This window comes from Aedes albopictus, chromosome 2 (assembly GCF_035046485.1).
Source record: "Aedes albopictus strain Foshan chromosome 2, AalbF5, whole genome shotgun sequence".
NCBI lineage: Eukaryota > Metazoa > Arthropoda > Insecta > Diptera > Culicidae > Aedes > Aedes albopictus.
The window spans coordinates 357,137,998-357,152,301 of NC_085137.1; the positions used below are offsets into that span (position 1 = coordinate 357,137,998).

At 44.4% G+C, this 14,304-nt stretch overlaps 1 protein-coding gene across 10 annotated transcripts in view; it reads left to right on the forward strand.

Moving 5' to 3' along the window:
* The window catches only part of LOC115263302 (protein N-terminal glutamine amidohydrolase), a 171,070-nt gene extending 158,620 nt beyond the window's left edge, over positions 1-12,450 (forward strand). For all 10 annotated transcript variants that reach the window (XM_062852808.1, XM_062852810.1, XM_062852811.1 and 7 more), the window contains exon 5: positions 9,434-12,450. In XM_062852808.1, coding sequence (XP_062708792.1) covers positions 9,434-9,567 — 134 coding nt within the window. In that variant the 3' untranslated portion in view covers positions 9,568-12,450. The remainder of the gene's footprint in view (positions 1-9,433) is intronic.
* The last annotated feature ends 1,854 nt before the right edge of the window (positions 12,451-14,304 follow it).

The following is a 14,304-nucleotide window of genomic DNA, read 5'->3' on the forward strand; positions in this document are numbered from 1 at the left end:
TCAAGAGGGTTTCAGGAGATCCCAAGGATGGTTCTACGCCTTTTGGGGGACCTTTACGAAATGCCAAGGTAGTCAATTGGGATATGTAGGACTTTCAAGGTATTCAGTGGAGTTTGGAGTGATGGGGGTATGAGGAGTTTTGAAGAGGATCCGAAGGGGTTAAGGTGCTTTAAGGGGTTAAGGTGCTTTAAGGGGTTAAGGTGCTTTAAAAGGTATTTTCATGGGGTTCCAAGGAAGCTTTATGGACTCTCAGGAGATTTTATTTGAGATTTCATAGGATTTCAGGGAGTTTTGAGTGATTAGGTGATTTCAGGAGATTCCAAGCGTGTGAAGAATCAGCATTAGTTAAAATGCACGAATAAAAAGAAATAATGAATATTCCAAGCGAGTTTAATGGACTTTCAGAGGATATTTAAGGGGCTTCAGTGGTATTTCATAGGGTTTCAGAGGATTGCAGGAAATATCAACAGATTTTTAAAAGATTTAGGAGCTACATGTAGTTTTAGGGATGTCTTGAGACCTTCAGATAATTTCCGAAAAGTTTCGAGAGCGATTACAGTAGATTTAAGAGAGTTTCAAATGGACTTCAGGGGATTCATGTTAAAAGTAGTCAGTGTGGTACCAAAAAAGCGTCATGGGATTAGGGTTCAGGGTTTGGAAGGCCCCATATATAGGGTGTCCCAGAAAGTATGGGTACAACTTTGTATAGCGAAAATTTAATCAATTTCTTAACAAACGACAATTTTTATATTTTTGTATTTTTATTCAAAGTATTTTCATTGATACCTGTAAAGAGTTTATACATTAAAAGAGTTTTTGTATGCAGAATGTTTAAAATGAAAAAAAAAACAACTTTTAAAACATCCGCACAAACTACTTTTTTACGCTTTTGGCAAATACCCAAATTCGAAACATTTTTTTTTATTTTTTTCGCATAATATATTTGCAAACATGTTTCCTCAGAAGGTTGTTGATTTGAGCAGAGCTGCAAAGCTGTGCCCATACTTTCTGGGACACCCTGTAGCCAAGGCCACAGCTGGAAAGGCTTGGCTAGGCACCCTCGCCGGCTCTTTGGCTTTTTTTAAGCAATGCAATGGGGGGATAATCTACTCAACAGACACCTATACAGCCAAAGTTCAGGTTATGTGGGGTTGTGAAACATTTCCTACAGGCAAAGTAGTAGACAGGACTTCATCCTCGACCCGCTAAACACATTCCTATTGGGGTAGTACGAACGGTAGTCCAGGGGCGTGACGACCCTACCTTCTGCGAGTCAGCCGTGTAGTTGCCGGCTAACAATAGGACTACTAAGTACTAGGTACTAAACCCAATTCAAGGTGTCAAGTGAACCGTGCCGGGCTGCAAAACGGTGAGTCGATAAGGAGAGCGTCCAACATAGCTCTGTTCCTCACAAGTTCCTACCTCATGCTTTCACGGGTCAAGCGATGACAAAGACCGCCAGCTAAGAGTTGTGTGCTTAGCTGGTAGTGCAGCCTGGGCACTATTGTCCTTCTGACTTCAGCTAGATTGAGGAGGTACGATCCGAGTGTCTGTTCACCAAGGAGGTGCGGCTCAAACAGCGTCTGTTCTGGCATCCAGCGGCTGAGTAAGAAACGCTGCACCACGCCCAGCTAGATCCAAGGTGGTCGTCCCAGTGTTGGTTGGGACGTTAAACAGAACTGGCACGATGGCCCTCCGACGAGACAGGAGTGTTGGCGTAGGCCCAAAAAGCTGCCCTTAAAAATCCCCAACATATTAGGAGAAAATACGACTCGATATAATCGGCAAAAACCCACGCGACGAAATAAGGACTACGATTGAAAACTTGGAACATGGAATTGCAAGTCACTAGGTTTCGCAGGATGTGACAGGATAATTTACGACGAACTACATCCCCGCAACTTCGACATCGTGGCGTTGCAGGAACTTTGTTGGACTGGACAGAAAGTGTTGAAAAGCGGGCATCGAGCGGTTACCTTCTACCAAAGCTGTGGCACCACCAATGAACTGGGAACAGGATTTATAGTGTTGGGCAAGATGCGACAACGTGTGATCGGGTGGCAGCCGATCAACGCAAGGATGTGCATGTTGAGAGTTAAGGGCCGTTTCTTCAACTACAGCATCATCAACGTCCACTGCCCACACGAAGGGAGACTCGATGACGAGAAAGAAGCGTTCTACGCGCAGTTAGAGCAAACATACGATGGTTGCTCGCCGCGTGACGTGAAAATCGTTGTCGGCGACATGAACGCGCAGGTAGGAAGGGAAGAAATGTACAGACCGGTAATCAGGCGAAACAGCCTGCACGCCGTATCGAATGATAACGGCCAGCGATGCGTAAACTTTGCAGCCTCCCGTGGTATGGTAGTACGAAGCACCTTCTTTCACCGCAAAGATATCCACAGAACCACCTGGAGATCACCCGACCAACAAACAGAAAATCAAATCGACCACGTTCTAATCGACGGTAAATTCTTCTCGGATATAACCAATGTCCGCACATACCGCAGTGCGAATATAGATTCGGATCACTACTTAGTCGCTGTATGCATGCGCTCAAAACTTTCGACAGTTATCACCACGCGACGAAGTCGAACGCCGCGACTCAACATCGAGCAGCTGCGTAACGTAGAAGTGGCTCAAGACTACGCGCAGCAGTTAGCAGTGGCCCTATCAACGGAAGAGCAGCTTGGCGCAGCTACACTTGAAGATGGCTGGAGGGACATCCGATCCGCCATAGGTAGTACCTCGGCTACAGCACTAGGCTTCGCGACTCCGAATCACAGAAACGACTGGTACGACGGCGAATGTGAACAGTTGAAAAACGAGAAGAATGCAGCATGGGCGAGAATGCTGCAACACCGTACGAGAGCGAATGAGGCACGTTACAAACAGGCGCGGAACAGGCAGAACTCAGTCTTCCGGATGAAGAAGCACCAGCAGGAAGATCGAGATTGCGAAGCGATGGAAGAGCTGTACCGCGCTAAGGACACACGAAAGTTCTACGAGAAGCTGAACCGCTCGCGCAGAGGCTTCGTGCCACAAGCCGACATGTGCCGAGATAATCACGGAAATATTCTCACGAGCGAGCGTGAGGTGGTCGAGAGGTGGCGGCAGCATTACGATGAGCACCTCAATGGCAACGTTGCAAGTACCGAAGGTGGCGTGGTAACAGATCTAGGAATATGTGCACAGGACGGAAGACTTCCGGCCCCTGACCTTCAAGAGATTGAGGAGGAGGTTGGTCGGTTGAAAAACAACAAAGCCGCTGGAGCAGATCAACTACCAAGCGAGCTTCTAAAATACGGTGGAGCAGCACTGGTGAGAGCACTACACTGGGTCATTACCAAGATTTGGGAGGAGGAAGTATTACCGGAGGAATGGATGGAAGGTATCGTGTGCCCCATCTACAAAGAGGGCGACAAGTTGGATTGCGGGAACTACCGCGCGATCACACTACTGAGCGCTGCCTACAAGATACTCTCTCAAATTTGATGCCGCCGACTATCACCGATTGCAAGAGAGTTCGTGTGGCAATATCAGGCTGGATTTATGGGTGAACGCGCTACAACGGACCAGATGTTCGCCATCCGCCAGATGTTGCAGAAATGCCGCGAATACAATGTGCCCACGCATCACTTGTTCATCGATTTCAAATCGGCGTATGATACAATCGATCGAGAACAGCTATGGCAGATTATGCACGAATACGGATTCCCGGATAAACTGATACGATTGATCAAGGCGACGATGGATCGAGTGATGTGCGTAGTTCGAGTATCAGGGACACTCTCGAGTCCCTTCGAATCTCGCAGAGGATTACGGCAAGGTGATGGTCTTTCGTGCTTGCTGTTAAACATTGCGTTAGAGGGTGTAATAAGGAGACCGGGGATAAACACGAGTGGGACGATTTTCACGAAGTCCGTTCAGCTGCTTGGTTTCGCCGATGATATTGATATTATTGCTCGTAAATTTGAGACGATGGTGGAAACGTACATCCGACTAAAGAATGAAGCAAGGCGAATCGGATTAGTCATTAATGTGTCGAAGACAAAGTACATGATGGTAAAGAGCTCCAGGGAGGAATCACCGCGCCCGCCGCCCCGAATTTATATCGACGGTGATGAAATCGATACGGTTGAAGAATTCGGCTCACTGGTGACCGCCGACAACGACACCAGCAGAGAAATTCAGAGGCGCATTGTGGCAGGAAATCGTGCTTACTTTGGACTCCGCAGAACTCTACGATCTAATAAAGTTCGCCGTAACACGAAGTTAATCATCTACAAAACGCTGATTAGACCGGTCGTCCTCTGTGGGCACGAAACATGGACCCTACGTGCAGAGGACCAACGCGCCCTTGGAGTTTTCGAACGGAAAGTTTTGCGTACCGTCTACGGCGGAGTGCAGATGGAAGACGGGACTTGGAGAAGGCGAATGAACCACGAGCTGCATCAGCTGCTGAGAGAATCAACCATCGTCCATACCGCGAAAATCGGGAGGCTACGGTGGGCGGGTCACGCCATCAGGATGTCGGATAGCAACCCGACTAAAATGGTTCTCGATAGTCATCCGACTGGTACAAGAAGACGTGGAGCGCAGCGAGCTATGTGGGTCGACCAAGTGGAGGACGATCTGCGGATCCTACGCAGAGTGCGGAACTGGAGACTAACAGCCATGGACCGAGTGGAGTTGAAACGGCTACTATGTACAGCAGAGGCCACCCCGGCCTTAGCCTGATCGGTAAGTAAGCGAACCGTGCCGAGGAATGAGTGATCGAGGGGTGAAAAAGATGCTCGATCGGTAACGGAGCCTGTGTACCTAGGCACCCGCACAGTATTTTGTATCTTTTTGCCCGTGCTACTCGTGGAATTCAAACATGAATAGTAATAAATCAATTCCAACTGGAGGTAGTGGTAGTGGCGAAGTTCACTCCTTTTTATTAGTGAGCAGGTTAGTTAAGCAGGTCCTTATTAAACTTCCGGAGGTCAATGATGGTGGCCATGCAGGACCACAAGAACTTAGTGGCTACTGTGGCAGCCGCAGATCCCAGGTTACGATGTTTACCCAGACGGAGGCTGTCGCTTTCGCGGGTAGCCCAAAGGTGTAGCGGGTGCTATTGCTTATGACAAGCAGCAGCAGAAGTGTGTGAGGTAGCCATCAGGTGAGGAGCTACCAGACGGCACCCGCAAGGCTAGGCTGTTAGTTAACCTTGAAGGTTGGTAGTAAAGCCGACAAGTCGGACCCCAACCAGGCCTCCCGGAAAGCTGGAGAGGGTGGATCTGAGAAGGCCGGCCGAAACGGTTGCGGAGGATTGCGACCACAAGATAGGGCTGGTCAGGTAGTAGAGTGGAAAAAAAGAAACTGCAAGCGATGCAGGAGCGTAGGAACACCAAGCATCTAGAAAACGCAGGAGGACAGGTATCAAGCGCGAGAATAGCGACACGGTCGTCATCGAGACTAGATCAGTCCATGTACTCAAAAGTCTTGAAAGCGATGAGGCGCGACACCAAGCTCGTGAATCTGGGAGCTGATGTGCTCAGTATTAAACGTACTCGTACAGTTGAAGTAATCCACGAGCTCAAGCGCGATAAGGGACGCAAAAGCGCCGTCTACAAATGTCTGCCGGAAGGGGTCCTGGCGGCTCTGAATGTGTAAAACCTAGATGAGATCACTGAAGTTGAAGACGGCACAGAGGTAACAGTGCGAGGAGCAGGTAGGCACCGCAGTCGTTAGGCTACGGAAGCACAGGTGGCCTTGGTACAGCTACCTGAGGCGGACTTTAATAAGTCCGTTGAAGTAGGGAAGCTCAAGGTGGGTTGGTCAGTGTGCCAACTGACCTTGCAAGAGCCTCCGGAGTCACAGATGTTTGGAATCAGGACACAAGTCGTGGGACTGTAAGGGCCCTGCCAGGACCAAACTGTGTAGGCGATGCGGCGACGAAGGTCATAAGGCTGCGCGAGACCAGCCGCCTGTTTGGGGGGTCCAAAGTGCCCAGCTTTCAAAAAGACCATAGTTGACAAATCACAGTGCAGATAACGCAGCTAAACCTGAACCAGTGTGACGCAGCTCAGCAACTGCTTTGTCAGGCGGTTTCTGAGTGGGGGTCGGATATCGTCATCATAGCGGACCCATTAAAGCAACGATGGACGGTGTGCAAAACTGCGTAAGGGTTTCGGGTGAACTATCCAGTTCATTCGTATCTCGCCGGGGACTGCGACAAGGTGACGGACTCTCATGTCTACTCTTCAACATCGTGCTGGAAGGTGTGATGCGATGAGCCGGGCTCAACAGCCGGGGAACGATTTTCACAAAATCCGGACAATTTGTGTGCTTTGCGGACGACATGGACATTATTGCCAGAACATTTGGAACGGTGGCAGAGCTGTACACCCGCCTGAAACGCGAAGCAGCAAAGGTCGGACTGGAGGTGAATGCCTCAAAAACAAAGTACATGCTGGTAGGCGGAACCGAAAACGACCGGATCCGTCTGGGTAGTAATGTTACGATAGACGGGGATACTTTCGAGGTGGTGGAGGAATTCGTCTACCTCGGATCCTTACTGACGGCTGACAACAACGTGAGCCGTGAAATTCGGAGGCGCATCATCAGCGGAAGTCGGGCCTTCTACGGGCTCCAGAAGAAACTGCGGTCGAAAAAGTTTCACCCACGCACCAAATGCACCATGTACAAAACGCTGATAAGACCGGTGATACTCTACGGGCACGAGACATGGACCATGCTCGAGGAGGACCTGCAAGCACTCGGAGTTTTCGAGCGACGCTTGCTAAGGACGATCTTCGGTGGTGTGCAGGAGAACGGTGTGTGGCGGAGAAGGATAAACCACGAGCTCGCTGCACTTTACGGCGAACCCAGCATCCAGAAGGTGGCCAAAGCCGGAAGGATACGGTGGGCAGGGCATGTTGCAAGAATGCCGGACAACAACCCTGCAAAGCTGGTGTTTGCAACTGATCCGGTTGGCACAAGAAGGCGTGGAGCGCAGAGAGCACGATGGGTGGACCAGGTGGAGCGTGACTTGGCGAGCATCGGGCGCGACCGAGGATGGAGAGCGGCAGCCACGAACCGTGTATTATGGAGAAATATTGTTGATTCAGTTTTATCTTGAATTTGATGTAATACTAAATAAATGAAATGAAAAATGAAACGAGCGGACCCATATTGATTACCCGCTGGCAACGGCAACTGGGTCGCGGATGGATCCAGGAAAATGGCGGCTATATGGACGACGGATAATACCCCGTCCAGGAGTTGGTGGCTACTACCTATGAGGGCTTCGTGATCGCCAAAGTAAACGGGTTCTCCTTCGACCACGTAAACGGGTTCTTCGATGGCCGATGGAGCAGTTCACGGAAATACTGGACTGTGTGACGACGACCGTGTTGACAGGGCGAAGGCCGGTGGAAATAGCTAGTGACTTCAGTGCCTGGCCCGTGGAATGGGGAAGCCATTTCACGAACCAGCGATATCAGATCTTGTTAGAGACATCAGCCATGCTAGATGTCGATCTGGCTAATGTCAGTACCAAGAGTACCTTTAGTCGGAGACGCTTCGCCATGAGCGAAACCTAATCGGTTTTAGCGGTGATAAGCTGGTAGCGGCTGGATGCGACTGGCTTAGGCAAGTCAACTCTACACTGAGGATACTGCAACTCCGAAAATCATACGAATCAACTATGACTTTTTTGCCACAAGAATCTCTTGCAAAAATCATAGTTACGATCTATGATTTTGGATTCAAAGCGCCAACTATTATTGTCATACTGTTACTGTATAAATTTCATAACACTCACGTATGAAAATCGTACCGATAACGTATAAAAACTGAAACTATGTTTTATGACTATCATACATATTTTTATGAAATATTTTGTACAAATTTTAAAAGCAACCTGGAATCGAACCAGGAACGTCAAGGTTAGCGAGTGCGTGCTTTACTCATTCGCCCATCGACGCTTCGAAAGCTGAAGTGGTTAGAAGCCAATAAAAGTATTCGTTGTTTTTAGCAATGGTGTTTCATAACACATCTTATGATTTTCATACGATGCTTCTTATGAGATTTTTCATACGACTAGTCTTTTGGATTTCGTTTATCAATGTATGAAAAGCATACGAGAACTATGAAATGATGAAAAAATAAATAAAAATAACTGATTCATAAGATGTAAACTATGAAAAGCATACGAACAGTATCCTCAGTGTAGAAATGGAAGACCACCGGCTTACTGGTGGACTTAAGCGATTGCGGACCGGCGCCGCGTCTGCCTACGAACTGAGGAAGAGCGGAACGAACAGTGAGTGGTGTTTGCCGCTGCAATGCAAATCCGTGGAGTGATGCCTACAGGATCGTGATGGCCAAAACGAGATGTGTAATGGCTCCTACAGAGCAATCTCCAGAGAAATAGCAGGAGAGCATCAAGGGGCTTTTTCCGCGTCATGATCCTAGTTCTTGGCCTCCTTTCGTAGGACAGCCTGGAACTGGGGCTGGTGGTGAGAAATGGGTCACCGATGTGAAACTTGCGGAGATAGGCTCCTGGTCCGGACGGAGTTCTGAATTTGGTCTTAGTAGTAGCTATTGTAGAGGCTCCCGGGATGTTCAAATCTGCTATGCAGAAATGCCTGGACGAGGGAGTTTTCCCAGAGGTTTGGAAGCGGCAGAGCCAGAGGCCTACCACCCGGAGACACGTTGCAACGTGTTGGTATATAGACCAGTATGCTTGATCGATACGGTGGGGAAGGTGCTCGAAAAGATCATCCTTAACAGAATGTTGAGGCACTGAGTGTGTAATTGGTCTCTCGAGCAACCAGTTCGGTTTCCGAAAGGCGAGGTCCACCGTAGACGCTATCCTGTCGGTTACAAAGACCGCCGTGGTAGTGCTCCAGCGTAAGAGGAGGAGGATTCGCTACTGTGCAGTAGTGTCTCAGGATTTTCGTTACTTCCAAAATCGAGTTTACGACACAAATGTGGGTCGGAGTTTCACATAACCTCAGGAGTACCACAAAGTTCCACCCTGGGTTCGGTGTTATGGAATGTCATGTTCGACGAGGTGTAGAGGTTGAAGTTCCCGGTAAGAATTCCATTTTCCGTCTCCGTCTCCATTTTCGGCCGTTGTAGATATGGTCCATTTGATTTTCCCTGATGCCATTATTGCCATCACAGGAAACCCATCACAGCGATCTCCAATCACCTCGTCATTGCTATAGGTTACAGTATATCATGTACTTGCCAAGTTTTCACATTGCTTGTGACAATCGCATTCATTAAACACACAAAAATCCGTTGTTTTTAAATATATAACAACCTGTTGACCAATTATTGAATTCCGAGTACACCTGACCAACCGCATTTTCCCATAACGAAGTTATCAATTTTCAAACAATTTTCCTTTTTTGCTTCCATCACCTCTTTTTTCCAGCCAACACGCACAGCCTGGATGACTTCATCTGTATGAAACCCGGCAAAGGGCCGGGCAGCGTGTACGACCTGCTGCATTTCGTGCAACAGTTTTACAAACCACCCGACAGGAATATCACCAAAACGCAGAACTAAATTACGCTTACGACGGTAGTGGCGACGGCGGTGGGTGGTGGTGTACTCCTCGGTGACGACAGCGGTGTGTGCTGCTGCCTCACTACTATTTACTGTTTATGCTCCTGTTTCTACCGTTGTTGTTGCCGTTGCTGCTGCTCCTGCCATTACTGTTGATCATCGGTGGCCCCACTATTGCCACTGTCACCGGCGTTGCCACGACCTCCGCCCCTGCTGGTGGAATGTGTAATAATTATGAGCGGGCATTTGTTACGGTGGTGGATGTTTTCGTTGGTGGTAGGTTTAATAATTTACGGAAGGTCTGCCGTGCCACGGTGATTGGGCCACGGTAGCAGCATTCGATACGGCACGGAAAATGACCAGCAGCCTCTGGCGGTTTGTATGGTGCATCATCAGCTTCTTTTCAGCAGGCGAATGTGAATTGTGAGGGGGCAGACTCGGCAGTTTTTCACCGATGGAGACACAGGCGTAGTGTAGAATGAATAACAATTTATAGTTTAACAAATGTGAACGGAAAAAAGACAGCAGCATGTGCATTAGGGTGACGCAAAAATTTCATTTTGACAGGTAACTTGAGGACTTATTTTACGAGTGGTAAATGCTGATATTAGAAACGAATCTTTGTAGGATGAAAACTGTTCAAAATATCGTTCAGAGGTTATACCGATGATATTTTCGAGGAAAAGCCCAATTATACAACATTTTCACTACAGTAGAATAAAATACAAATCCACCACATCCCTTTATCCTATGACTCTTAACCCTCTATAAGGTACCCCGGGGCAAGTGAGAATCAGGGGCAAGTGAGACCTATAGCTAGTATTTTCATTTTTATTTATTTTAAAGACTAACATTCTTCATAAAAAACATAGGTATCACACCTACGGATACTTTGAATACAAAAAATGTTATTGTTTCAATCATAAAGATACCATATACGTTATTATTGTTCATATGTAATTTTCAATTCACTAGGTGAGATTGACGTGCTCTACTACATTCGTCGTTTAAAAATAAATTTGTCATTATACAAATACTTTTTCGTTTTCAGGATAGTATTTGGAGTTCTTGCAAATGATTTCAAGCGAAAAAGCTGTATTTTATTTTTATTTATTACCTTTAGTTTACTGCTCTCACTTGCCCCAGTGCATTTCGCTACCTGGGGTAAGTGGGACCTATGAGAATAAACAAACACAATTTTATGGGTTCATCTCGCCTTGTCTAGCCTACGATGAAATTAGCACGAAAGTCAATAAAAATTGACGCGTTAAGTGATCTACTGTTGAATTATACTTTATTACCTCTATTTAGATGATGAATTTCTTGTTAAATATGGTAAAACCTTGGGTAAAACAAAAAAAAAATCAAAAGCATGTATTTTTTATGTTTTTCTCTAAATATATTCCATTATTTTTTCACCTAACGCTGCATAATGGATTCTTTTGGGCATTCAGGAACCGTCCATAAAAAATTAAAATAGGGAAATGACCTTTTCAAAATTCATGATTAAAAAACAAAACATTATTTAATGATCGTAAGATTATGCAAGGGAGAAGATATTACTGAAAATCTTGAAACCCCAGATATACTTTTGGCGAGATTCATCAACTATATAATATAGAGACCAAGTTTCGAAATCTTTTGTCTCTTCACTTTACGGCGCTTTTTGTATAAAAAATCAATTTATTTTGCATGAGCTGCTAGAGTTGATTCAAGTATTTTTCCCCAGCGTTTTTTTATGTGTTACGTAATTTATGCACGATACCATAAACCTCTTCTTATTTTAATATCTAAAGATAGTCATTCATATAAGAGATTTATGATTTATGTTACCTTACTTGTTGCAACTTATATTAAGCCCTTTGCACAAAAACTCTGAATAGGTTCCACTTGCCCCGTGAAACGCAGTGAATGAAGATCTGCTACACTTTTCATTATATGCATAATATATCGAATTTTGAAATTTTGAAACAGTTTTAATGCACGTTAATAAGTACCAATATACCAACAACGTCTTTTGGGTTCATTGGAATTATAGAAAAAAATGTGTTCTGAAATTTTTGCCATGACAAAACCAAATTAGCATTTTTTTAGGTCCCACTTGCCCCGGGGTACCTTAACCCAAAATTTTGATTCTGATTCTGTTTTGGACGACGATTCGTTTCTGGTTTCGGTAAAAATTCTTGGCTGATCCCATGTGCAGTAAACGACGGATTCTTTAAAATTCTTACAAAATTGTTACTTAGGCCCTTCTGAAATTAAATGCAAGAGTTTTCAACAGGATTCTTAATAATATTTTTTAACGCTTTGTTGATGTTCTTTGAGAATTTCTTTTTTGATAATATTATTTTTCAAAACCTTCACCCTTTTGTTCAATGCAAACATTTGTTTCTATGTCCTTGAGGTATCTTCTCCTAAAAAATGAGCACCCATGTTTCCTGTTAAAGTGCCATTTGCGACCATCTGAATTGCGTATTTAGTATAAAATTTCAAATTTTATGAGACAAACTAATTCAATGTATGCGCGTCCAAACAACACAACATACATGCATAGATATAAGCTAATATTTGATCGTATGATTTTAAGTGTTATGAATTACTTATTAATCTAGAGAAAGAGGGATTATCAATCCTGAAGAGTATAAAGAGCTGAAAAACTAGAAACAAATATGAGATCGGCGATATTATACAACAGAACACAAGTTAAGTAATGAAGATTAAATCAGCGAACACGATTGTTGCATTTATAGATAAAAACAAGAAAACAAACTCGAAGAGCTAATTATCTGTTGAACTTAAAACAAACAAAAACTAACGAAAGAGAATGAATTGAACTACGAACAGAACACCTTTTTCCTCCTTTTCTGCACAAAACTTAAAACATATTGTGATTATATCTACCATAGGAGAACACACGAGAAGACGGTCATACCGAGAACGGAAGTATAATTGCTTCATTGCATTTTCCGTCGCGGAAAACAAACTGGAAACGCCACGCAACTGATATGTGTACGAAAAAAAAAGAACCGCACCAAGAAACAGAGAGTCTAAACATCAGGCGCAAGGACGACACGTAAGGATTCTTAAACTTTTTTCCCCACATATATGTACTAATGCATACACTACAATGTGATATTAGTTAACTAATCAAACACGATAAAGAATTTTCTTCCCGCTCCTGCGCTGTGTTCTTGTTCTTCCTTTCTTCCTATATGTGTGTGACGTGTTTCACCGTCGTTAGGATTACCACTCAGCCAAGGTACCTACCTTACCTGCTTGTTGGTTGGTTGGCTGGCGAAAGGTTAAGCCTATAGGTTATGGTTTTTATTTTGCGCGATTGCGTTCGTGCCGGGTCGTCTCGTGCCGTGCGGGGTCGTTTCGCGCTCTTGACTTGTGAGTATAGTGACCGTTCACGTACGGGTTCAGTAGTTTTAAGTTGAGGTGATGCCATGCGATAGGGTTTAATATGGGTAAATGCTGTTTTTTTTTTATTTTTTACGGGTATAGGTCCAATACATTCCTCCAAAACTTTCATGGTAACGTGATGGTTCACGGTTCAGTCACAGGATACTCACAGTCAGTGTTGAAAGATTTTTTTTTCCATACCCAATAGAATCAAATTCTTGATTTTTACTTAGGCTAACCAAGCCACGTGGAAACTATAATATTAAAGGTTTGTACACAACAGAAACACGTGTTTGATAAACTAATTGAGATTAAAATTGCGAAAAAAGTAAATTCACGTGCTCCGATGGGAATCGATCCCACAACTCCTACTTCGCTAGACGAGTGCTTCTTATCCTCCAGGTTGCGGAACTACAAGTTTCCAACGCCAGATGGCTTAGAATTGAATTCGATTCCACTACCGCATATTTCTTCAAACTAAATCTCTATTGGATTGGGGTTGAATGAACAGAACATCTCACACATATTTTGTTGGGAACATTTTTTTATCTGTATTAAAGAGATTTTTAGTCGTAGGCTGATTCATTTTGGAACCCAAGCTTCACTTCCCTTTCGAAAGAGAACTCACATTTTGCAAGTTTGTTGGGAGTGGGGTTCGATCCCAGGTCCAGATCACAGGGAGAGGAATTACTTACATTAAAAATATACCAATTACCAGAAAAAATACACGATTCATTGAAAGTGTTCTTCAAAAGGTTCATTTGACAGGATTTAAAGCGATATAAAAAAAAATCCCAACACAAGAAGACGTTGGAGTAGCTATTTTCAGCAAAAGTTGGTAAAATTCCAGCAGGTTGTTATGGTGAACATACAGCCGTTCTACGCATAAATGTCTTATATTTCCTAAAAACTCGTGATTTTTAAGAATGTTGTTGGATGTACTCCCGGAAGAACTATTAGATATATTTCTTAAAACAGCTTACATTATGTTACGGCTATTACATTTTGATTGTTTTTTCAATGACAAATTTGCATCGAAATCAGCACTTATTAAATAATTTTTGAATAAACTTTGTGCTAAATTTTTCAAAAATCTGATTAACTCATTGTAGTAATTTGCTCTTGGATTCCTGAAGGATTTTCTGATGCAGTCCGCTAAAAAAATCCCCAACAAAATTGGGTTTCCTGAACAAATGTCGGATCCTAGAAATATGCATTGCGAAGCTCTTAAACGAAATGTTATAGTTTCTTAAGATACTTCCAAACTTTATGACAGAAATCACGAAATAGTTTGAGAGTTACTTCTGGATCCAATTTTTGTGAAACGTCTTA